This window comes from Indicator indicator, chromosome 12 (assembly GCF_027791375.1).
Source record: "Indicator indicator isolate 239-I01 chromosome 12, UM_Iind_1.1, whole genome shotgun sequence".
Classification (NCBI taxonomy): domain Eukaryota; kingdom Metazoa; phylum Chordata; class Aves; order Piciformes; family Indicatoridae; genus Indicator; species Indicator indicator.
In genome coordinates, this window is record NC_072021.1 from 16,910,738 (window position 1) to 16,936,899 (window position 26,162).

The window sequence follows — 26,162 nt, forward strand, 5'->3', positions numbered from 1 at the left end:
GTCAGCAGAAGAAAAACGGACTCTATTCTTAATTTCCAGAGGATGAAATCTGGGTCTGCTGGGGTTTTTGTTTTCATTGTGCTTTTGCAAAGGACTTATGAAACATTTGTTCTCATGACACCATTCCCTTCATTAAAACAGCATGCGCATGGCTCAGTCCCAGAGTACAAAGCATGCGCAGATCACGTCACCCTTCATGAGAGTGCTTAGGACAGTGGTTCCCACCCACAGTTTCATGTACTGCTGCTTGTCTTTCTGACGCCTCCTAATTGTATTAGCTATGATTCCTCCCCTTGGGACAGTGATCCCATTTAATTTGGCTTCCTTTCATTCAACAAAATGTTATTCTCAATTTTCAGTGGAGTTCCAGAAACTGGAGTGATTCAAATGCATCCCAAACATGCTGATAAAAGTGCAGAGTAGTTTCTTGGACTAGCTTGTATGTGTTGCCATTGCTTGTCTTGCATTCTATTGCATCCTCTCCCTTGTGGTAGAATAAGAAGTTTTCCAAAAATCTTTTTCTTTGAAATGGAATCCCACGATGAAAACTTCTTAACTTTTTGGTAGATACAAATCACTATAAAAAACAGGAAGGCAGAAGCAGTGCAGACACTTTAGCCTGAAAGCTTCCTACCTAAAGATAAATTCAGCTCTCAGTTTATTGCACCACAAGAGCAGACAAAATCATTTTAGGACACCTGAAAGATTAATTTAGTGGCTGGACATAAAAGAGATGGCTGGCTTCCACAGCAGATGTTTTTACCTTTACTTAGAATAAAGAGTGGGAACCACTGAACTAGAAATGCTTTCCCAGAAACAGTCATGCAAAATAATGCAGTAACATCCCATCATGCAACCAGATACTCTCCTCTCTGTGCTTTGCTTAGTATTGGAGTTTCATAAACAAATGGTACATGTATGAGAATAATAATAATAATTAATTAATGCTAACAGTAAATAAACCCCAGCCCTCTTCCATGTATTTAACACTTTGACCTAAGAAGGATTAATAATAATTGGGAAATGTTTCCTTGTTTCTTTCACTTTAGATAATCGCTAGATTTAGTTGGTCTCAAGTAACTGGAAGCAAAAGGCAGTCATGTTTACTTCAATATTTTAGCACATTGTTAGCAGTAGTTATACAAGTGAAGTTAGTTTTGTAAAATCAAACATTCTGAATGAGATTCCCAAAGTATTCTACTTTGAACTACTCCAAATGGAAATCGTCACAAAACTAATGTTACGACAAAAGCCTTGCAGTAAACACATTTAACCCATCTCAGAAACTCCATAAGTTTTCTTAATATAAACCAAAGAGCATTCTGCACTTCCAAAGTACTTCTGAACTTTGGTCATTCAGTCTTTCCTTTTATCAAGCAATACTTTTTTTTCTTTAGAAAGGATCTCACTAAATTTTTCAACCTGAAAACAAATGACTGCAACTTCTTGACTAGTGTCTTCTTTAAAAAACAAAACAAAACAAACCCCAAAACAAACAACAAAACACTTGGCATCCTGAACCTGGAGATCTACATTTGCAGGTTTCTAATGTCTGAGGAGGAAATATCCCATTTTAGCCAACAAATTTCCACACTCTTTGGTGGTGTATATCCTCATTGATATTTAAGTGTAGGTATGGCTCTACATGCAAACTCACCTACCATCCAGATTATTTGCCCTGAAACATGAACACAAGTCCTAACTTGGGCTCAACTTTGATGCGTTTCAGAACAAGACCCTGTATGCATACTCAAGACCTTTTTTTTTAGCCTCTCCTCTCATCCACACTTTCTTAATTGACTGGAAATGGATAAAAATAAGCAATGTCACACAAAACCATGGGGTGAATGATTTCTGTTCAATTATTTGACAAAAAAAGAACAGATATGATATTTTTCACTAATGGTTGCCACCAGCAATGTAGATAGAAACCATATGGATGCTGACCCACTGTTTACTTTGCAGAGAACATATCTCCATTTTTCAAGCACTAGAAAACAAACCAGACTGCAAAATCAATGTCTTTTTACCAGTCTGCAGGGGCTAGTCATCCAACAAAAAAATGGAGCACCTCACTAACAGCCCTCCAAGAGCCAAAGATCTTAAGCTAGAAGAGCTGTTTGTGTGTTGATGATTTCATGTTTATAGAATGAAATGGGAATGAGAACAATGAGCTAAAGTTACAAGATGTTTATGTGGTGTAGAATAAAATGCTTGGAAATTGAGTAAATATTGGTATTTCTGATGATGTGTCTATCAGATTCCTGCAATGCCACAAATTATTTCTTTGTCAGTTTTCAGGAAAATAAAGCTCTTGACCTGCATCTTAGGTTACAGTTCAGCAAGATATTTAAGGATGTCACTAACTTTATTCATATAATCAAAAGTATCAACTTATTTTCCATTTGCTGAACCAGAACCTACAAATATACTTGCAGAGACATTGTTCCACTGAAGTCAGGTGTGAATTAAATTGCATGAATTTGGTGGGGTAGGGACTGCATAAGGAACAGTATTTAACTCTGACAGTATATATTTCTTACAGCAAATTTCTAAATAATTGGCAGAGTAGGTTAGTATCATTCTCATTTTATGTAAACAGAGAAACATACTCATTTCTAAGCAGATCATTGGCAGAACCAGGATTAAATCCCATGTTTTCTGAACAGCAGAGCATTGAACCATCTGCAAGGTCATGCAACTTTGTTTTGATGCATAAATAACTTTACAGTCTTATTGACCCTTACTTTTTTTGGTGGTTTTACTGTAGTAAAAATGGAAAGTGCAGGCAGAAAATGGCATGCAAGAAATATGAAAAGAATAAGGATCCATTGTTACTTGAATGCATATACCTAAGTTTTCTTGTGAGGCTTGATCCAAAGAATGACTCCCTACTAAACATGACATTACTGTAAAGTGAAGAAAAGTTATTAAGATGAGACATTAATGATTACCCATGAAAAGCTCTGTGAAAAAGAATGGGAAAGCCTTTCATCTGTAGTTAATGTCATGTGCAGATCAGAGTGGCTTTTTTCTCCTTCTTCTTTTGGGCAGTTTTATTAAGAAGAAATGCTGACAGTGAAGTTTTGCACCATGAAAATTATGACTTTGTTTACATTGTGCTGTTATGCCTGGCAATACAAAAATGTACCATATTGTATGCATTCTTTCATACATACTAGGAAGGATTAATAAGTTTCCAAAGGCAGATAAATGTTACCTTGTAGAGAGAGGGAAACTGGAATACATTTATTTTTGACAATCACATAATAGGTCTAGAGATGAGCATGCTCTCCTGATGACTAGTTCTACAGATGGATAATGATAATTAGGAGCAATACTCTAGAAGAAAGTGTAAAATCCTTTGCTAAAGGGCCCATGCATACAAGTATCAAAGTGCTAAATCAGTGAAAAATCAGGCCCACAATTCGTTCCTCAGAGGCAGAAACAGTTGGTTCAAAATAAGCAATACGTTCATCAAGGAAAGGCCTATTTAAATGTAGGTCAGGCATCAAATGTCTGCTGAATGATCTGCTGCACTCCATCAGAAACGAGCATTACTATCTCTTGCTCATATATCTTCCTTGTTGGGATCTGAAGAGATTAAAAAGCTTCACCATACCTGCAGGATAGCAATTGCTATCTGAGATTTTTATGGGCTGGTAGGTTTAGGCATTGATCAAGGAAGGAAAAGTTAATGGCATCTCTGGCATGAAATCAGTAAACTCCCCATCACTGAGCACCACCCCAGTTCTTCCTGGTTTGGGGGACAAGACAGAGCATGTGGAGAAAATACTATTCTCAACAAAGTAGCACATTTTCACTCCACTATTTACAAGACCCAGCCCATTGTCAAGCTCAAGGGTAGTCCCATATGCTCTTCATCCTATCTCTCATCTTCACAGTATTAGTTTGAAGGGAGCTTCAATAAAGCCTTGGACTCCTGCCAAATTTTAGTTGCCTTTCTACTGTCACAAGTCTTTCCCTGCAGACTTGCCTTGGGATTTAACTTCTGAAACAGACTCTTCCACTCCGTTGTCTCACCAGTGTTTTTCCCAAATGCTCCAAGAGCAAGAGCAGCATCTAGCTGTGACTCTGTCACAATGCCAATTCCTGCTTCCAAGGAGAGATCCTAGAAGGATCTGTCACAGAGTTCAGCTCTGTTGACATGGAGTTCCTGAAGAGTTTCATGCCACTGAATAGAAACCCTGCAAACTTAAAGTGATACACATCCTCAAATCTTCACAGAACCAGGCCTTATTTTTAGTTTATTAAGTAGTTAAATTTTCTGACTCTCGTGGGAAAGCTTTGGAACAACTCTTATCTACACTCCTTTATCAACCACTGTTCAGACAATGCAGTTTATCACTGCAGCTTTCCTGTTAAATACTTAACTGATGCAAGAACCTGAAGACTGAGTGCCCTTATGGGCTGTTCTCTCCATTAGGATTGTGTTCCCTTATTGCTTATTTATTTCAATACAGCCTTAAATGCAAACTGTGATGGAGTAAGAGCAATGCTTTTTATACCAGATCACTGTAGGGAAAAGAAGAATATTTATTTTGGGGGATGTGTGGTGTATGTGTTTATTTGTTTGTTTGTTTATTTATCTGGTCTATAAATAAGAGTTTTATGAGGGATGGGAGGTGGGACTGTCAAAACAACAAGATTTTATGGCTCAGTCCCATGTCTACCAAAGGCATTGGGTGCTCCCACAAGTACCATAATTTTTCTGTTTATCTGGAGGGTTTCCAATCCCTCTTATTGAATGCTTACACTCATAAACACATTCCTGCTAACAGGAAGGCTCCAGTGAAGGTTTACTGATGATTTTTGCTGAAGGTTATTACATATGCAACAACATAAAAGCACAATATATCCAGCTAGAATGAGGAGCCTTGGGATTACAGTTTTAAACATTTTGAGCTGCGAGTCATACTTTCCAGTTTTTAATCCAGGGCTTCCACATAAAATGACTCTACTGGCCTGAAAGATACAGTAACTCAGAAGCTACCCCACAAACTGTTCTGTCACTGCAGGTGCAGGACCTTCCCTAGGGGGCTATGACAAACAGCAAATTGTAGTAATCATTCAGCTGCTGCTGCATCTCAGTCAGGACATACTTGCTAAAGGCATGGGTTACATACTCAAAAGTATTTCAGTTCCTAAGCTACTTCCTGCATATTAAAAGACAAAATTCAACTGCTTCCCACACTGGAGATGGCTAAACTCTCCAGACATCTATAATAATGCAACTGAGTTTGTTTGTGACTGCTTAGCCTGGGCAATGTCATGGAGGTATAGTACTTGAGCTTGAAGAGGGTTCACAAACTAAGTAACACCCATCCAGGAGGTCTTAGAAGAGGAACAGATGAGCTCATGATGATTGTGGCAGGAGGAGGGAGTCATCTTTTGCCAGTAATTCAGCACTAAAGCTATTGCCTGCATTGTATAGAAAACTTGAGCTAGCTTTTTCTTTTCTACTAAAGACAGTTTGAGCTAAAAAAAAAAAATCACAAAACAGCAAGTGTGAATGTCCTTTTTTCAGCTTCCTTTATTGAAGCTGTCACGTGTCATATCAAAAGTTTAAAAGCCAATAAAATACAACTTTTCATTCAGACTAGAGACTGGAACTCAGGCTTAACCTCTGACTAACAGTTTTCAAATTTTGCTACAATTCTCCCTCTTTTTCTCTGCACTGTAAGTAGAGGTGGAATGGAATAGCTTCAGCAAGAGTCTGTGGAATTATTTATCCTTTAATTGTGATTGACTTTCGTTGTGGGTGATCCACTGATAGCACTTATTTCACTGTTTGACCTAAAAGGTTGAGTTGTTCTATATGATTTGAATCTGCAACCTAGATGAAGTGGGTTATAAATATATAATTTCCATTGGAGACCTTGTAGGATGACTGACAATAATCACTCCTTTGTAGTCTTCCACAACTCTTTGATGGTAAACTCCCTGGAATGACTGGGAGCATTCCCATTTGTTTCAAACGGGGTGGCACCAAGGCCCCAAACCTAATGCAGATTTTTTTAGTACTACCAGAAAGATTGACTACCCTGCTGACCCATCTTATCCATCCATCTTAGTATTTATCATCAAGAAATCTTTGCATATGGTGAATTGACACAGACTCAATCCTTTACACCACAACACTGCTCTGCGCAGGACTGCTGAGCAATAACATGAAACAGAACTTTAAATTCACCCAAGGACAGCTTGGATCCTAAACTCTGGCTCTCCGGCATGGATCAAGAGAACTCTAGACCATGACTAATCATAACAAACAATAAAGCTGTTTACAGACAATCAGCAAGCAACACTGCATTTGCACAATTAGCATTATAGCTGTGTGCTTTGAGGGGAAAAAAAAAAGGCAAGCAATTAGGAAATGGATTGGTTAATCATTTTAATGACTACCTGTTGTGTTAGTAGAATGTTTTGGTTAACAGCTCATGGATCCAAAAAGAATCATTTGAGATGCACTCTCCAGTAACTGTATTAAAACAAAGCCATAATAATCACAGCTACGTACCTGGCAGTACCATCCAATTGCTCTTTCCTTTTATAGAAGAGAGGAAGATTAAAGGAAAGCAAGAAGAGAAGAATTACATAATAAATTCAGCAAATTTTTGAAACATGAATCACTAATCTATTGCTAACACTTTATACCTCTTTTGTTCTGTAACCCTAACTGACAGCAGAATAAAAGTTGTTTTCACTTAATCACAAAGCAAAGAAAATGATACACGTTCCTGAAACCAATCTGTGCTGTTTAGGCTGGCAATCCAGTTTTTGGTGAGCAGGGCACACTTCCTTGCCCTCTCTCCCATGACCTTATTTGCAGAACACCTATTAGATTTCAGGTCACATTTGAATCACAGAAGATTCTACATAAAATGAATTAGCTTGAAGTCACAGTAATAAGTCTAGACTCTAAGTGAGCCTGAAAATTGTACTCTGGACAAAACCTGAGGTTAATAAACCCTCTAGAAATGCCTCTCTAATGGATAACATGGAAACAGAGAGTGCAAAGGGGTAAAGAAAAGGAAAGAAATGTACTGAGCCTCAATTAAACACTTGTGGTGTTTTTTCTCAGAGACTTTCTTTTTTGGTGTATGTGAAATCAATCCTAAAGAAATATATTGGGAATAAAACAAAGAGTTAGTATTTATGATTTGCCCTTTGTGAAGGCAGGAGCCTGAAATGTTTCCTTAAGTCAGGTCTGAGCAACAGCTGGAGCTGTGATATTAAAACAGTGAGCACAACTTACACATGGAGACTGCTGCTTGACTTTAGCAGTATTTTAAGAGCAATGAGACATAACAGAATGTCCAGAGTGAAAGTTTAAAGTATAAACCTGGACACATAATGCCTCTGAAACCCAGGGCTAAAATTTTATCAGGATGAAAATTACAGAGGAAGTATTTGAGATTTCTAGGGCAATAAACACCAGAGTCTTACAAAGAGAAGCTGGCAATGAGGAAGTCAACCAGGAAGTTATCTGGCAATTATCTCTTACCTGCAAAAGCCTAACTAATATATATATAAAGTCTCTGCTTCCTGTCCTGGCTTGTAGTTCACATAAAATGATGATGAAGAGGTGGACAATGCACATACCTGAAAAATGGAAATGATACTATTGATTCGTAAAACCTCCAGGTGGCAACTAGGTCAATCCTGTTGGGATTAGTAGCATAGTATCTCCAGGCAGCCTGAATTACAAGGGAGAGGAAGTAATTAGCACTAGGTAAAGCTATTCCCAGCATGACGGCAGCCAGATTGTTTCAAGGAAGATAAGAGTGCACCAGAGTGACTATTTGGAAACTACTAATGAGCCAGACCAAACGAGTGCCACTATTCAGCAAAATTATGGACATTCAATTGCGATCTGGGAGGGCTGTTAAAAGAGATGGGACATGGAGAGACTCACCAACATCAACAAGACATTACATTTGACTAAACTGATCTTATTCTTCCCTCTGATACATCTAAAAGAGCTTCAAGCACTGCTGAACTTGTCCAATGTTTCTCAAAGTGCTTAAGGTAATTTACTATCTAATGTACCAGCAGAGGAAATCTCACTGAGCAATTTTCTATTCCAGCATTTAGATGCAAACCAAATTCTCTAAGCACAAGTCTAAAAATACTGTAGCTAAATTAGCTACCTGCTAAAAGGAAATGCTTTAATTTAAAAGGTGAATTCAATTCACAACTCATCCCTGCAGCCCCTTCTGGTTGCTAAGGAGTGGTTTTAATGAGAACAGTGTAATATGCCACTCAGCCTGATTCTCCTGAGGGGTGGTTTAATTCCGAGCACCAATGCTTCCACCTGATATCACAGACACTTTCTCTGCCCCTCTTTCAAACTGCTGTTATTTACTTCACTGCCACAAAGGTGTGCTCTGCATCTACTAAGTGGTGTAGTGACCTACTGCTGTCACATTTGTCTGCACCCAGACTAGTAATTTTGAGATTAATTGTCTGAATTTGTAACAAAAGCCATAACTGAAGTTCAGGTGAGCTAAGGAGTCTCTTCCCATTGAATCCTCTGGTTGTCCAGTGGCGTAACAGAAGATCCAGGATGTGTTTCAGATTTGACAAATCACACATACTATTTATGTCATTTTCCTTGACTGACACAGCCATTGCCTATTGTGTTACTTCCGTGGCTGTTTTCACATCAGTAACAACATAACTTTGCTTGCGCTCTCTCAAGAGAACTGACAAAACCCCTGGAGTTTGGAAACAATGTTTTCACTAGCTCTCTTTCTGTGGTTTTGTGGCACTTAGCAGAGGTAGGGTGATTTCTAGAAGGTAGGAGATGAAGACTATTTCTACTAAAGACACTTTTCTTCTGAAAGATGTACTGGGAACTGAAAGACTTAAAACCTACAAGGATCTCTTGAATCATCTATCTCCATGTGAAAAAACTTAACTCCTTTACAAACATAGCTTCTCATCTCTTGGAATGAGAAATGAGAATCTGGGCAGGAGGAAGCAGTGGCCCTTGTTAACATGTGCAGCAGTTTTCGTACACAGTACTTCTTCAGGGAGAGGATAAGTGGTTGCCAACCTGGATGAGTTCAGCTGCTGGCTTTCTTCTTTTCTCAAAATGTTTTTGACGATGTTGCTCCTGGACCTTCAGTGCCAGTCCTGAGCCCAAAATACCCTGAAAGCACAGAGTGATGCAAGATTTTAGAAGTTTCTTACTCAGAAAAAAACGGATTAATAATGAAAGGAAACAAACCTGTTGGTGGAGATGGAGATGGCTATGCAGAACCTCTGTGCAGTACAGCCTGCCTTTGCTGCTACTCTACATGAGACATGAGATTGTCATGATCCTCTAAGGGGCCATAGGACATACCAAATCATTCTAAGGTCACTGGAAGGCTTCTTCAATGTCTACTGCTTTTCCAAGCTGGAGGTGTCCATGTGGTATATTAGTCTTCCCTCAGGTTAAAGTGATACTATACTTGTCTGATAAAGGAGTTATACTTCAGAATGGTGTGAGTGGGCCTTCCCATACTCTGTGGCATTCTTTACAAGTCTTGATCTAAAGAAGAAAATATCCTAAAATCTGGACTTGGGATTGTTTCTGTTGCTATTCAGCCTGTCTCACCCAGATCACGAGGACTTTGCAGACAAAGTAAATACTTGGCTCATGTGACATAAGAGAAGAAATATACTTTCAAAAGCAATTAAGAGAGAATCTCTTAAGTAGCCAGAGGAGGATTCACTTGCCTAGATCAAAAATACCTATACTGTCATCTGCTGTCCGGGTAGATACAGCACTTTCCGTGGTGATGTTAGATACCTCCTCTAGGAAAAGAGGAAACGGGTGAGATAAAATGCTGTGCAGAGCTGCACTAGTTGTAAATGATGATCGCTGCACTCAGATGTAGATCTCTGCCTTGCAAGTGTTTAGAGCTGGGTGAGATGGACCCAACTTAAATTATTAAAACAAAAGGTCCCAAATCCTTTAAAAACACATCTTGTGTGGCTATGTCAATAAAAGTAAACTAACCCAGGCCAGGGTGTAGGTTTGTGAACTGTCCTGTGATTTCCCAGCCTGTTCACCTGCCAGATTAACTTTTTCCTGTGCAGGACAAAACTACCTGTCTCAGCCTTGTCTTGGGCAATGACCACACATGTTTTGAGGAGTGTTGAGGTGATACATTATTCCCATCAGGCTCTATGCAAAGCTGGTAAGGTAGGAGTTTGATTTACTCCTATAGACCAGACCAAGTGTCTGAATCTCATCTTAAAAAGGGATTTTGATTCCACTGATAGCAATTGATCACTTTACCTTTATTTTGCAAGTGCACAGCACTGTGCTAGCAGAGTTGGGGAAAGGTACTCACTGCAGGAAGAGCAAAGAAAGACACTCCAATGAGTGAGAATGTAGCTGCAATCAACCGTCCTTCCCATGTTTTAGGGGTCTTGTCACCATATCCAATCGTAGCAAGGGTGATCTGTGGACAGAATGATCAGGACTTCCCATAAGAAGAACAAAGCCAATGGTTCTTTAAACATCACCAATAAACTGGCATAACTCACTTAGCTCTATGAGTGCTCATGCATAGCTTCTCAAAATAGGATCTCAATGATGGGCCAACCATTTTTTTAATGTTGTCATAGTCCAGAGGTATTGCACCAGGGAGGATAGACTTAGTCTTAAAGCAGCTGCCTCTGGTGAAAGGAAACTCCTTGTGATACAAGAGACAAGACCAGATGCATGAAAGGTTCCTCTTTTTCAGCATTGTATCAACAACAGCATTCCCTGAGTGATTCTTGAAGAATGCATGCAAGACACAAAAGAACTGTTGAGTTATTCTTTCCAAAGACATTTTGGACTTGGTAAATTTCATCCCATTAATTACTGTTCAATGAACCAGACTACCTAGATCCTTCTCTGCAAGGCCTCTTGTTCCTCAGGAGAGTCAACAGCACCTCCCAGTTTGACCAGTTCTGGTTTTGCCATTTTCTGAGGGATGTGGCTCCCACAGGCAGGATACTGCTGTCACGAGAGCAAGGTCTCCCACAGGAGAGACCTAAGCTCTGCTACTCCAGTCATACACAAAGAGACACTCCACTAAAAGAGAGGTTTCCCAGAAGCCACTTACCAGTCCCCACCAAAGGGCATCTGCATAGGTTTCAAACTCTTCCTTCATCTCCACTCCATTAGCATCTTTTTCAGGAACATCTTTTTCAACCAGATAAACAAGAAACGAGGACAGGATGAGTGTCAGGAACCCGATGTACCAAGCAGTGATGAGTTCCTGCAAAAGAAACAGATGGACAATGAAGGGGCTGCAAACTGTCTCAGCACCCACAGTGACAGACTAAACAGAGAAGAGAGAAGCACTGAGGATAACAGCAAAGCTGTCACTACTGGCTTGGTCACAGTTCATGACTAGCCCAGCTCAGCACTTACTGGAAATAACACAGAGATTTACAAGAATTAGCCCTTACATGGCATCTTCCTTGAGAACTGCTTGGAGCAATTGCAGTTGTAGTTCTACATAAAGCTGTGTTAAGGTCTTAGCTGCATCTATGATGCAAGGCTCTCTCTCTTTGACCTTGACTTTTCCCACTCTATCTGCCCCTAGTCTTGGCAAGCAAACCGACAGCTCCTCTCTTCCCTTCCTTCAGAGACAAGGCTGCAGAACGGACTTCCTTCTTTTTTTGGTAAATAATGACAATGTGCTCCTCCCCACCTCACAACCTGACCTTGATTTCCTGTAACCCTGCTCAAGTGATAACGACCAGTGAAGGTCATCATAGATGTCTCTGGTCATGTGGATTCAAAGGAGACAGGTAGCAACACAATAGTCAAGAGCTAACTTGAGCAACGTGCCCATTTAAATACAGTGCTACTCCGTATCTGACAGTTTTATCTGACCTTGTCCTCTATGCAGTCAATAATCAAGTGCAGCTTGTCATCAAATGTTGTTAAACCACTGCCACATTTACTACCAAACTTTGTTAAATTGGTGTTTTATGTCAATAAACACACTGCAGCTTCTCTCTTACAGGTGAAATGCACCACTCCATCCACAACACACATCAAAGCAGGTTCCACCACAAACAATGCTTTCACTATGAACTCATGCAATAAGAACAAACCTTTAAAATCATCTTTATGAAAGCAAAACCTGAGCTTTCTTGTTTTAGAGAACTGCATTTTCTGAGAACTGCTTTAGGGGAAAAAAAAAGAAACAAAAGCAAAAAAATGGCAGTTGAGAATTTCATAACTGAATCTTGAGATAAGTCCATTTTCTTGGCTAATTTCTGGGGTGCAATCACAGAAATAAGTTTGTTGGCTGATCTTGCTATCAAAGTTGTTGCTTTAGTATCTCCAGTAAAGCAAAGTTCTCACAACCCGTTCTTATCTCCCTCAGCCAGCTGTGGTCTAATGGGGGGAGGAGGGGAATCAAACAAGGATCATTTGAATGAAATCCTACGCAATGAAACCTTAAACGTTTTCTAAACAATGCATTTGGCACAGAGGCTTACTTTGCTATGTGCACAAATGGCTGATCCCAAAAGTTTCCATGTGCCACCTCGCCTGTCCATTCGGAGCATCCGTAGGATCTGGAGGAAGCGGAGGCTTCTGAGAGATGTGGCCAGAACATTTCCCTGGTTCCCAACAGCAACCACTGGCACTGAAGCAATCAGCACAAAGATATCTGCAAGGTGAAAAGAACAAAGCCTGCCAACACAAGAGATCCCATCACCTGCTTCTTAATCCCATCTGGTTGTGCCGCAAATTTCCCTAGGCAAATTTTTAAGCTGCCTGAAAATGCCTTTTCTTGCCAATTAAGCAGATATCTGCAGCTGCCACACAGCATCATACACAGAACCCACCAGAAAGCCTCATAATCTGCTTATAGATCAATGCATTGGATTTGAGACACTCTCTAAACTAGATTAGGGATGTACAGAAATAGTGTCCCAATGCTGACACAAAAACAGCCTTAAATTCATCTGTCCCACAGGAACACCACAATGAACAGGTCACTAGATAATCAGTTCAGGTTTTGGTGGTGAATCTAGCATTTTGGGTTTTTTGGCTGAGTTTTCCCATTAAAATCTCAAAGCAAATACTACTATTTCTGATAAGAACTCACAAGGCCAATTTGCTGATCAACTGAAGAGATCTGAAATGCAAATCACATCTCTTGTTGGTTTATGATTTTTTCTTTATTTTCCTTTCTGCCCCTCCATTTTTTATTCCCATATGTACAAAACCCCCCATGATACCAAAAGGCTTCAGACACTCTCCAGACACTCAATTGCATAACTGTCTTTGTGTTCTATTTCCAGCCACAAAGAGTGGCACTGGATGGATCTCAGATTTATTCAATCATTCTCAAAACAAATTCCTATGAGAGACAGCTAAGAGAAGCTACATAAATCCAGTGGGGTCTTTTCTGTTATTTACTCAGATATCAGTGAAGATTCATTCTCAGAAGTGAGATGATGCTTCTACCAAGAGAACATAAGACAGTATGAATCCCACTTGCTCACACCATGCTCTACTACTTTCACGATGGTACTGGAAGTATAAGAAGTATTTAAGCACCCGTAGCACTTAAAGGAGTGCTACCAAATTGAAGATGGAACAGATGTACAAAGAAAGTTTGTTCCAGTTTGGCCTACCATGTAAACCCACAAGATGAACACAAGGAGAGAGAGGGAAGAGAGTAACCTATATTTATATAAGTGCAGCACCATAGCTCACCAGCGTGCTTTGTGCTGCACAAAAAAAAAAGAACAAGAAGCTAGTGCTTCATCTGAAGGGCATCAAAATAAAGGAGGGAGTCCTGGAAACAATGAACTAATGTGGATGTTCGTTACAGGTGATCCTAAATGTTGACTTCTTGGTTTGTGGACATAACAAGGAGTCTTAGGAGGGATTCAAACGTGTATCATAAGTAGCTTTATAATAGTTGTAGGCAATGCCTTCCAAGGCTGAAAGAGAGCATGCATGAAATCACAAAGATACTTGTTTGCAAATGCAGACCAACATTATGAAGGTAAATGGCACCTGAATATGAAAGAGCACTGCAGAAGATGGCACCTTGTTGGGATCTGAACTGAAATTGAAGGCAGACAGTATATTTTGGGATGAGCTTCAGGAAAATGTAGCGAGGCTCGGGGCAAGAAAAATGTGTTTGAAGAGTAGAAGGATTCATTTTTTCTCTCATTGACCAGCCACACAAGAGCCTCTCAAATGAATCATTACTGCCAAGTACTTCAAATAACTGCTCCAAGCAGGAAATGGGCAAGAATAAAGGGCAGTCCTGATTTCAGTACTCTTTGCATTGCCGTTTGGTACTTCTTTGACATGCCCCCAAAACTGGCTTAGAAGAAAAGAAAATAATGAGGAAAACAGTAGGAGAGAGCATGTGCTTACCCAGCATGCACAAAGGCTTCCTGGCAAATTTGAGTCTCCCTCTCCATCCTTTGTATCGACAGCAACACCCAGCAGCCCAGATTCTTAAGGCAAACTCTGCTCCAAAGATGAAAATGGCAAAGGTTTCCTGTAGCAAAGACACAAACTATGTTGTTAGACTTGAAACAAGTTTTGCAGTAATTCTGGACACTCAAAGATAGATGAAGGAAATAGATGAGATGCACACGTTGTGGTACGTGTCTGTGAGTGAAAGAGAAAGGAAAAAAGCTGGAAGGATATAGACTAATGAAAGAGGCAAGGCAAGGTGGGACACAACTGTACAGCCTGCTAAGTACTCTGCAAAAAGATGTACTCTGGCTGTTGACTAAATATGAAGTGCTTACCCTGCCTTGGTGGAAGGGCAATTACTTCACAAAAAGACCTCCTGCTTAATATGAAATGAGAAGACACATGCAAGTGATGGCTGCAAAGTTCCCAGTGCACTGTATAACCACAGCCAAGGTTACCCACCAGCAGCTCATTCATGCAGCTACATCGTTAGAGACAGGGACAGGATACGTACAGTATCTTCATAAGGTATAAATTTGAGGCAATCATAAAAGCACATACAAGACAAATTTAAGGCATACATTATCCACTTAAATTTATGGTCCAAAAAAGAATGGAATTTTCCATGCTGTTCAAGAACTTTTCTAAATACGGGAAGGGAATAAGGAGGAAAGCTGCTCTGAGGTGCTCAGTGGAGATGGGCCAAAGGCAGCATGGGGCATACAGTTACTTTTTCTTTCTGTGAATAGCTGACAAGGAGAAAAGGAGGATTTTGTCTGCTGCACACAGTGACAGCTGCTAGGGAGTTCTGAAAATCACTGAGAGCCACATAAAAGCAAGCACAGGAGAAGGAAAAATAACCTCAGGCTTTATCAAATGTGAAAAGATGGGTCTAAGCAGGGCAACAGGGACCAAAAGTGAGTTTCACATTCCTTAGGGGATGAAAGTGTTTTCATACAGGCACTTTTTGAGAAGGAGCATACAACGGGAAATGGCGGAGACAGAGTAGTTCCAGGATCTCAATTTCCATTTCCCCTAAAGATGCTTTTCTACAAGGACAGGTTAAGTGAGAGCTGTGGGAGCAAAGGAAGTTCTTTGTCAGGGTCATTTTCATAAAGTGATTAATATGTCATGTCTGTACTTATTGAGGGGCTTTTTTCCTTTTTTTCTTTTTTTCCTTCTGCCTAGTGGGAGTCCTACAGAAATACAGTCTGGATCATGAACTCCACTCATTTATGAAACAGGAATACTGGAAACGCAGAGAAAGGAATATATTTGTTGCAAATATATTTTGTCTCATGGATAGTCAGCAGAGCCATTGCTTGTAACAGTTTTAGTTTTGCTATTGGGCACAAGTGTGAGATGAATTCTGATGACCTCCCTTGAAAGAAATGCTCTGATAGGTAGAATACTGCAGAATGAATAAAAATTGTTGAAAGAGCCCCAAAAAATGAGTTTTCAAAGGTGCTCAAGTAAGGCATGGTCAATAGGAAAAGTATTGATACTTTGATAGGAGAACTGTTAGGCAGATGCTGGCAGATGCTGAAATGCCATTATTTAAAGTTCTGAGGCTGGTATTTTTTCTTCACTCCTTACTTCCCTTTTACTTGGTCAGTGAAAACAACAAATTGAGAACTCTCCAATAATGAAGTGTACAGTCATTGCTCCAGGACCAACAAAGAAATCTTATTACATGCAAAGTTGGAAGTAAGCTCCCATCACTGCCGATGGGACTGACTTTAGTTCAAAAGCATTATCAGAAGGAAACATCCAATCTGCTTACCAGCAGCAGGAGCCAGTCTCCCGAAACAGTTTCATACTCCTTGAAAGTTGTCAGGACAGCTAAGATCAAACACCCCAAGACAATCAGAAACCTGGAATGACATCAAAGGAAAAATCATAGCATTGTTACCCCTCCCTGCATTTGCATTGGAGATGTTGTCTATAAAGACACGTGTGGAGACCTTCAGGGGATGGCTACTTCCCACCAATGTGCAGTAAGGAGAACTCTCGAAGATCAAGAGTTCTCAACCTGGACAAAGGGAGCCTCAAAGTCAAGAAATGATGGCAAGATCTTAAATCAGAATGATCCTGTGACAGACATGAATTAATTAACTTGGTTGCCATTCTTCAGGGAAGAAATGGATGCTACTGCGTTTTGGGAAGGGATTGTAAAGTATGGCAGAGGACTGTAATGCTCAGGATATTCCAAGCTGACATGCTGTGCACTTTGCAAAAGGGCACTGCACTTGCAGTGGAATAAGTCTACTTGGCATATCATAAGACCTGAGAAAAAGTAAACACTCCAATACAATGCAGCACCAGGACAAACCCTCCCTTGAAATTTTCAGTGTATTTATTATTTTTCCACCTGCATGCACTCATTTCTATGCAGATGGGGAAAAAAAAAAGGTTTGAAAGAGAAACAATACAGATGGCAAAGTCCTGCTCTCCAATAAACACAGTGTGTTATAAATCACTGTCCCTGTGCTATTGCCTATGAGGCTCCAGAACACAGCAATTTGATAGAAAATTTAACTCTCTCTACTGGTAAATCCAATTCAGTCCAATCTAAAGTCACATTCATCTGCTTTGTAAAAGTATTCCCAGGTTCAAGCTATTCAAAACCTTTTATACATAAAGAGGTAAGAAGAATCAAGGCAGTCTTGTAAGCAATAACTGTGAAGCAGTGTGGGGAAAGTTCATATTCTAATACTTCATGTACCCAGACCATGGGCATTTTAATGTGCTCCCAAAGCCTGATCCACAGGAACAGCAGGGCAGAAGGCCATAGCAGGGCAGAAGGCCATGGAAGCATTTCAGAGCTTAGTGAATAATTTGGAAGGACATCTCCATAAAAGTTCTGAACCCCTTGCTTTCACAGTTAGGGTACATCAAAGAAAAGATAGCCATTAGGTACTGCAATCATCTGGGGAAGAAAGCTTGTTAAGCATCAAACTGTGTTTAGGGTATCCTACCTGTTCTGAATTTCAATCTGATATCTGAAGTGTGATTTCATTTCTCCCTGACTAAAACCCCACTTTGTTTCACCGGGTAAAATGGGCAGAGTTGACAGCCAGCAATGCAGAGGCAGAGAGTAAGGACCTTGGGGAAGGGAGGCACATCACCTAATCTGTTTTGGGGTTTGTTTCCTTCGTGTATAGGGAAACCTAGGGCTAAGGGAGCCTCTTCTGAGAGCCTGCAACATTTTTAAAGCTGCAGTAAAAGGAGAGAGGTGAGCTCCAGACAGTTCCTGCTGCCTTTTAGAGGGGAATTTCCTCCAAACAGCATCAGTGAACACTCTCAATGCAAGGAATGGGCAACAGTGAAACAATTCACAGCAAACACTGGAGGATTACTTTGCTGTGGCTTTCCTAACATCAGCTCTTCAGATTCAAGTTTCCTATGCCAGGAAATTTCAGATCAGCCATTTTGAGCAAGGTTAGAACAGAAATACATGTGTTTGCTCTGGATTTCCTTGAAAAGTTTCACCTTCTCCCACTCACCAGCCATGCTCTAGAGCAATGGTTGTGTGGTTGATAGGAAACAGTTTTGAGATCCAGAATGTTGGTGGGGTTTTTTGGTTTTTGTTTTTCATCTATGTGTTATAACCACACCCATGCTGCTCAAGACATTCAGCACTTTACTTAGCAATTCTGTGATGCTCCTGCCAAGCCCTCAAGATTGTCTCACTACACCTTGATACAGTAAAATTAATCTCAGTGGAAATGAAGACTGGATGATGAAGAGCACCTATGGAATTTCCCAAGGACAAGACACTGCTGTTCTAACCAGGCACAATAGACAAGGAGGAACTTTGCTTCTTTGATAGGAAGTGAACTGGCCTGAATCAGACCACCCTGGGATATCAAGAAGGATGAAAACAAGTTGTAAAATTCCATAAAACTGTGGAAATTCAGTACTAAACGTCAGCTAAAGAACATGAGGTAAGACCTCAGGAAATAATATGAATATGTATGACTGTTCTGGGAAATCTAGTGTACATGCATGTGTTTAAGAAATGGAAAGCTGCTACTCTGTCTCATCAGTGTGGAAGATCTGAGACAAGAGTCTCCTTGCACCCAAACTTGAGCAACTTTGTAATAAAAAAATGCTTGCCTTCTGAAACTTGAAACTGGAGTCTTAGAGGGTTTCCTTGTATAGCCAAATTTTATGGCATCACCTTGCTGTCCCCACCTTGTAATTCTAAACCCAGTGTCTCTGTGTCTCCCAAGACCCATGATCTGGCTACTCTGCATCTCTGTGAGCAAACTCAACCAAAACATGATTAGCAATAAACCACGTGTGATCTGCCACATTACAGCCACTACAGTGGCACCATCACTAATTCACCATTTAAAGCCTTGATTTGCTGCTATTTGTTGCTTTCCATTGTAGCCACTTCTTCATATTATGTGAAAATGTGGTCACCCATCAGCTCACAAGTATCATTTAAATGATTTAATGAAAAGCAAAACACTCTGAAAATAGTCCAAGGAAACTACAAACGCCAGCTACTTAAACGAGAGGTGTAAGTTTGCGGCATCACCAACTGAACAGCACTGTCAGCTACAGATGATGTGCAGACTTTTGTCCAAGATGGAGAAGACAGGAGGCAAGTCAGTAGTGAAATCGTCTCTTGCCTAAAAATGTGAGCGGTTTTACCACTAGAGGGTACCGGTGCTCCACAAAGCAAGGGGATACAGAGGCACTCGCCTCTGTTTTCCTTCTTCATGAAGCAAACTCGGTGCAGGTGTTGTTCGGGAGATAGCACAGATGTATTTGATATGCAAGAAAAGGAGTGGCACAGAGGTGAAAATTATTTTCCTTGATCAGCAAGAAACCCAGATGTTGGCATTAACGAAAACCGGGTGCTGCATACTTGATTGCTCTGTGCAGCACAGTCCATAACGTGAGCCCCACCATTCCGAGTGAGAGCCCACCCGTGGAAACGACAGACCATGCAGGACAAAAAACCCCACTGAAAACAGAGGATGAGACTGGGAATCATGTATGACAATGAATAATTTTAAGGGCAGATATGAGCAGGCAATGTGGTCTGAATCCCCAGGTGCAGGAAGTTCATGATTGCAGCCCATTAGAAGGTCCTGGAAGTGCAATTCCCTAGCAGAATCCACAGTTCCAAAAAGCACAGAGCCCAGAGAGCAAGGGTCCTGCTCCTCCTTCAGTGCTCTGGGCTGTACAGGGATTAAGAACCTCGGCTGGGACACATAATTGCAACCCATCTTGGAAGGGACAACTCCCATCACACGGTTTCTGAAGGATAAACAACCACAACAAGTTAATCAAATCACATCTCAGTAATCCTCCCCTAGAGTCTGAAATGACAACCATCTTCAGAGCACTTCATGAATTTTAATCTCCATTGATGCTATGCAACCCACCAATTTCCCTGCAGCCTCTTCTGTTTCAGATCTTGGTGTTTACAAAGCCTGTGAGTCTTCTTGTGTCCTCCCCTTCTAGGGAAGATGCTACAAAGGTGTCTTTTTTTTTCCCCCCTCCCCACCAGTATCCCTTGTTCAGCAAAGATGATAAAAAAGTACATCTTCATCTTGCTGCTTATGCCCATATTTTGGGCATATGCACAACGTATTATGGTCTTGCAAACATAAAGACTCTAACTTGCCTTACAGTTGCTGAGTCTGTACTGTTCTATGGCAATAAAACAACAAACAAGTCCATACTGCCTGATTCAGAGGCAGCACTGTGGGTCCATCACGCTACAAAATCATGAACAGGCAAATCACATGGAAAGAAACTGCTGAAATCTCAGAAGATGAGCAGAGGAGACACTAACACTGGTTGGGGGAATCAAGGGACAGAAAAAAAGAGAGTCTGACATTTACTCTAAGATAGTATCCATAGGACACAGCACCAAGGGCTATCAGAAAGAAATAGGGCAAAACTCAAGGTTCACTAATTAAAATTGAGTCCTATTAAGCATAAGCTTCCTGTCTTTCAGCAGGTGGCAGTCCAGACTTCAAGATCAAAATCAGAGACGCCAAATGAGGATCTGAATTAGGTTCTTAAACTTTTAGAATCATCCTTGCTATCATTTTACATCATTTTTTTCACAGCCCATTACATTGTGCCTATTTTCAACATTATGCCTAAGATCCTGATTCATTTCTCGTATGTATAAATTTGCAAACCTTCCAAACCACCAAATGGCAGTGCTCTTTTGTCACAATATGCTATCCTAGTGAATACATCTCTTGTCATTGGAAATTATGTTTCACACTCATATTTCTAATTGTACTATTTTGCTGTCTTAAAGACAATATTACAAACCCAATACATAGATATTGTTTCACTGATGGGCATCACAGACTGTTTTGATAGATTTTGATTTCTTTTAATATTTCACATACTCAGAGTATGTGAAATATTAAAATATATATCTGCTTTCATTTGAAGTTGATATAATGCAGATCTAGCTGAAAACTTTCATATTTTTGCCATCTATAGGTGCTTATCATGTATCCTGTTTGCCACATCTTTCTTCAAAATCTTAGGAGCAGATCACAAAGTAAATTGCCTACAGTATGTTCCTAAACATACCAGTCCGTTTGAAGCTGTCATGAGGACCAGAGACATCACAGACAGGTCAAATAATATTTGCATCTTGTGTCATTTTGGCAAATTTTTTGTGTCATGTGACAAAATACTAAGTCTCAATTAGGCTTGCATTTAACAGATAGGAATGTGTGCTTCTAGTGTACAGCTCATGTTGTTTTAAAGTAGACAACTCAAAGTGTCTGGGCAGAAAAGCCTCTTGAACAGTTACTGGTAAGAATCCCCTCCAGTGCAACCATGCATAAGCTTCTATCTATCTATACATCTACAAGCCATTGAAGTTTCTTCTGTCTTCAAATGTCCTTGTGGATCTTAGATGTTTTTGCTTGGCTTCATTCCATACTTTCTTCTTTTCCCTTAAAACTTGTGGTCTAGTTTCATTATGTTCTGCCAGCTGGTAAATGCTAGATTAGGAAAATCTGGCAACGTTTTACCAAATTTTTGGTGTAGAATTCTCAGTGCAATATGGTTCTAAACCTGTGATTCCCACACACTTTCCCAAATTTCAGATTGGAACAACCTTATTTTCTTCAGTTATTGGCTTTTACCCATAAGGAATAAAAATGAATCTTTTCTCACAGTACTTTCAGTTGCTTTATATTCCTACTCACCATCTTTTCCTCTACATCCAAACTTCAGTTTTCACAGAACATCTGCAGTATCTTGCACTGATCGTTTTATGCTTGCTAATGAGAGGCTTGCGATGGGATTTATAACACCAAAAAAAAAAAAAAAAGAGGCATTACCAAATATTTGAGAACAGCTCTTCAGAGAGAAGGAAATGCCTGCCTGATTTGCACAGACTCGGGAACATTTACTGGTTAATATTTAGATTCTTATATCTCTGTTCTTCCAAGCAATAGGCCAGCTAATCTGACAGAAACAGTACTGAGATGAAGGCTACAGGAAAATACAAAACCTTTGTGAGGCTACAAATGTGCACTGTGCAGAAGGGTGAAGGGAAGGACACTTAGAAACTCAGTGAAGGTCCCAAAGGCAGGAAAAGTGGTAAGTGTTGCAGGTAGGTATGTTTGACATTTTCTCTGAGTCCACTGTTCCACCGACTACACACAAATGATCCTGTGCAGGAGCCCTGGGCTCAATGCTGTCATACAGCAAGGGCAGGGTAGAAATACCATGATTGGTAAGAAGAACTCCACTCCTGCTCTGCTGCAATGGCAGAGACAGAAGATTCTCTTACAAGATGCTGGAGGAAACCCTAGGAAGTAAGAAAAGATACCCAAAAGATTGCTGGGGTCACTGGAATACCATCTGACCTGGCAGGTGATGAAGTGGTAGCCCAGGGTGATACTAGCCAATTGATGACAGAAGTGAAAGACATTGTCCCTCTCATAGTAGGAAGCTGAGATAGAAAAGTCTAAATGCTTACTCAGGCCAGCTTTTTATGACCTTGGGCTTTCATTGGCAGGAATGCCTCTGAACAGGCTTCTTTCCTATGTTTGGAAAACTTTTTAAAAGTAGGATCTGGGAAAAGAAAGCTGTGCTTCACAGGTGCAGAACAGCTTACATCAGACGGTTCCTCTCTCCTGTTGCCTATGTAAAAGCCAAAGGCCTAGTTAAGGCCTCCTCTTCTTGCTTTTTTCTTCAGGTCCACTCCTAAAACCTTTTTGTGTCAGTGCCCTGTGTATCACCACTGCCAGCTTCTTCAGGGAGTCTGGCATGCTGGTACAAAATATTTGGATCAGCAATGTCAGGCAGCATGAACACCATCAACTTGGATCTTCTCTAGAGGACATTTCAGAAGAATGGGCTGATGCATTTCCCAGGTTTTCTGGCATGAGTGTGCAAAATAGCCCAGAACACCATAATTTCCTGACTGATTTTTCTCAGCTTGGAAGACAGGAGTCATCCGTCAAGATTACATTTCCATCTTGTCTCTGACACAAGTTTTAAAGATGCTCTGAAAGAGCTGGCATAGATGGGTTACAAGATGAAGCCTAGACATCTAACCAGATGTGTGTCAGTCAGCAGAAGCAAAGGAGAAACTATGATGGCATTAGCTACTAAGGAGTTAGATGTCTCCTATTCTCCTGTGTCTTGAATAAGGACAGAAAAATCTTCTGACTGTTGCAGCTAAATATTCTGAGTTGCTCTGTTAGTAATTTTAAATTCAGTTGGACTGAACTATTGTTTGGGGCTTTAATCTGTCATGACTAGTATGCCTGTCCATGGGCTTATTTACAGCTGTCAGCATGCTGGTAACTGAGTTGAGACATATAGGCTAGGAAACATGGTGGGCCATGTGGTACAGTACAGTAAAGCAGGAATAGCAGAGACAAACTGCATTACCCAGCAACCCCAGCTGCACTAACAGCAAATAAAATGAGTTTCAGAAATGCTTCTAAGAGGATATTCTCCAAACGACATCGACAGATTTGCATGAAGCCATTTGAAGGTAAATTTAAGATTCATACATTGATTTCTGCTACATTTTGTGAAATACAAATACAGGACATTTGAAAGTCAGCCTGTAATTCAGCAGTCAAGCATCCAGTTTTCAGCAAAAGAAGTTAATTTAGTGTATAAGGAGCCTAAGAGAAGAGTATTAATCATCCATGTCAATGCTAAAACTTCCTGAGTAGGATTTTCCAGGAAGGTATCTTTCAAAAAGTCACAAGCACCGTTGTGTCCAGAGAGATGAAAGATCAAGTAATCCCCTTCTACATATGACAAAATCTCAGGCATACTCAAGAATTAGCATCTCTCACATAGACATATGCTAATTTCTCCACAAATCCTTCTCATTTCTTTGGAAAGGAGGAGAGGGATGAGTTATGTCCTCTGAATGAATTTTTAAAGAATGCAAATCGAGGGTTTCTAGGTAGGGAAGCGATAACATAAATTCAGTGTTTGCTCAGCCAGATTCCTAGAGTGAACTGAAAAAATAATCTTTACCCAAGGCTTTGACCCATTTTTGAGTTTTGATAGGTTTAGATTTTTGTTTTTCTATTTTTGACCCTACATTACAAAAAGCCATAATTTTTAAACAATGCCAACACTTCCACCCTAATCTAGCACTTTCAGACAGGTGGGATTGCCAAGTGCAGAAATAGTTTCCAATTTGGACTGTACCTTCTTTGCCTGTGCCATCTCAAACTCCATCACACACTCACCTTTTTATGTGAACACGAGCATTTTATGCAGCGATCTCAGTTTTCAGATGGAGTGGAACATTCAAAAAAAAATTTGCATAACACCATTCTCAATGGACTTTTTTGCATGGTTAAAGGTTTGCAGCTATGAAGGGAAGAGATGCATGGCTCCACTTAACCTGTACTCCACAACAACACTGTCAGTACACTTCAGATCCATGTAAGAGTCTAGTAGGTTTTCCATTATGGGCAATGAAGCTTTCCTGAATTTTCTGAAAACTCTATGGAGAGCTCTATCATTTTGCACCTGAGGTGGACACAGTTTTGGCTACAATGCAGGACACTTGACTCAGGGCTTTTCCAGCTAAAACCATGAAGCATTACAGCTAGAGTGGAAAAGAAATCTTTTCCACATAGTGTTTAATTACTGCCTGCACTGAATAAAATCGGACAAACATCTCAAATCCTTACTTTGAACTATCCCATTGTTGGGTTTTTGGTTTGGTTTGGGTTTTTTAAGCCAGGAGGATTTGGGGAAATTTTGCTAGTTTTTCTATAAATTAAGAATGCAGAGTCATCCCTGCATCTTTGTCTATGTGACACACTGCACATCAGTTTTCCCTGACAAACTGGTCTGTAGCCTATGACCCACTCCCAAATCCAGTGGTGCCGCAAAACAAGCTCACATCAATCAGTCAGGAAAAGGTTTCCTACTGTGCAGAATGCAAAGCAGATGCACTGCTCTCAATTTGTTCCCAAGGAGAGAATAAGAGCAGAAAGGTTCTATGCTAAAAGATACCAGGACTAAACTCATCTTACAGCAGCTGTGGATCAAATAAACGTGGTGGTGTGGAGGAATGCTTTTTCTTGGGATACACAAATAAACATAGACAAAATACTATGTTAATAGATAGAGCAAACTTCCCAACAATCTAAACCAGGTTTTTAGTCTAGTTTGACTTGGTACTGTACCTATAAAGCTTTTATTACATCAGACTCTTTTAAAAACTTAATAAGAAGAGATAAGAGGCACAGAAAGTGAATTTCAACCCTAAAATATCAGCTGCTACCATGATGGTTTAACAAATGACAAGATACGGGGTCTGGATAGAAATGTGAGGGGGATGATCAATTACCTAAAGGTAAATCCCTTTATAATAGTGATTTTTCCAACATCTTGTATTTAAACTAAGGAGAGTATGTCAATAACTTTAAAGCCTCTGCTTACAGAGGCTGTCATGTGGAATTTCTATAGGATTTTGATCTCTACAAGAGTGATCTTTGAAGGATCTACAGCTCTCATTGTGTTCTACATGCATTGTGCTAAAACAGCCATTAAGAGCAACACAGGAACAGCTGAAGCATAGAGGAAAGATAAGCTACACACGTTGCTTTTTCACCTCCAGTTCACATTCATTAGTAAATTATGAGTTGTGCTAGTATGTCAAATGAATCACATCCTCCTTGAAGGTGAACTCTGAATATGCTCTTTAGAGGTCATTGTATCCTCAGAACTGCAGTTTACACAACTAAACAATAACAATAGCACGTGCTATTTGTACCTACCTAAATTTAATGCTATTTTAAAGTATTTCTGCAGCTTTGCATTACCATTAGAAATTAATCAGCATTTAAAATTCAGGATGATCATCTGTAAGCATGTGATATTTCATTTGAAGTCTGAAGTTGAAGTCTTTGGAAGAGGTTATCAGCCTTTTCCAGACCTGCCCAATTTTATTCCTGAAGTGTTTCAACAGCATCTGCAACAATGCTTCTCAACACAGTACATGATGGCCCTTTTGCTCAACTGATTCATTAATACCTCAGATTACATTGCTCCTGTTCAACCTGACAGTTTCAAAGACAATTCTATCAAACCTTCAGGAAAAAATGGCAATATGGAATGGAAAACTTGTAATTGTTTTTCTTTGAAGAAAAAGCTCTATTTAGTTGAGCAAGTAATTTGAAACGGCACA

At 40.1% G+C, this 26,162-nt stretch overlaps 1 protein-coding gene across 1 annotated transcript in view; it reads right to left on the reverse strand.

Annotated features, from left to right (window-relative positions):
- The window catches only part of KCNQ3 (potassium voltage-gated channel subfamily Q member 3), a 167,975-nt gene that overhangs the window by 10,867 nt on the left and 130,946 nt on the right, over positions 1–26,162 (reverse strand). The window contains exons 2-9 of the mRNA XM_054385381.1: positions 16,260–16,350; positions 14,429–14,555; positions 12,526–12,698; positions 11,133–11,288; positions 10,371–10,481; positions 9,083–9,178; positions 7,627–7,721; positions 6,542–6,568 (exon numbers count right to left, since the gene is read on the reverse strand). Of these exons, the coding sequence (XP_054241356.1) occupies positions 6,542–6,568; positions 7,627–7,721; positions 9,083–9,178; positions 10,371–10,481; positions 11,133–11,288; positions 12,526–12,698; positions 14,429–14,555; positions 16,260–16,350 (876 nt within the window). The remainder of the gene's footprint in view (positions 1–6,541; positions 6,569–7,626; positions 7,722–9,082; positions 9,179–10,370; positions 10,482–11,132; positions 11,289–12,525; positions 12,699–14,428; positions 14,556–16,259; positions 16,351–26,162) is intronic.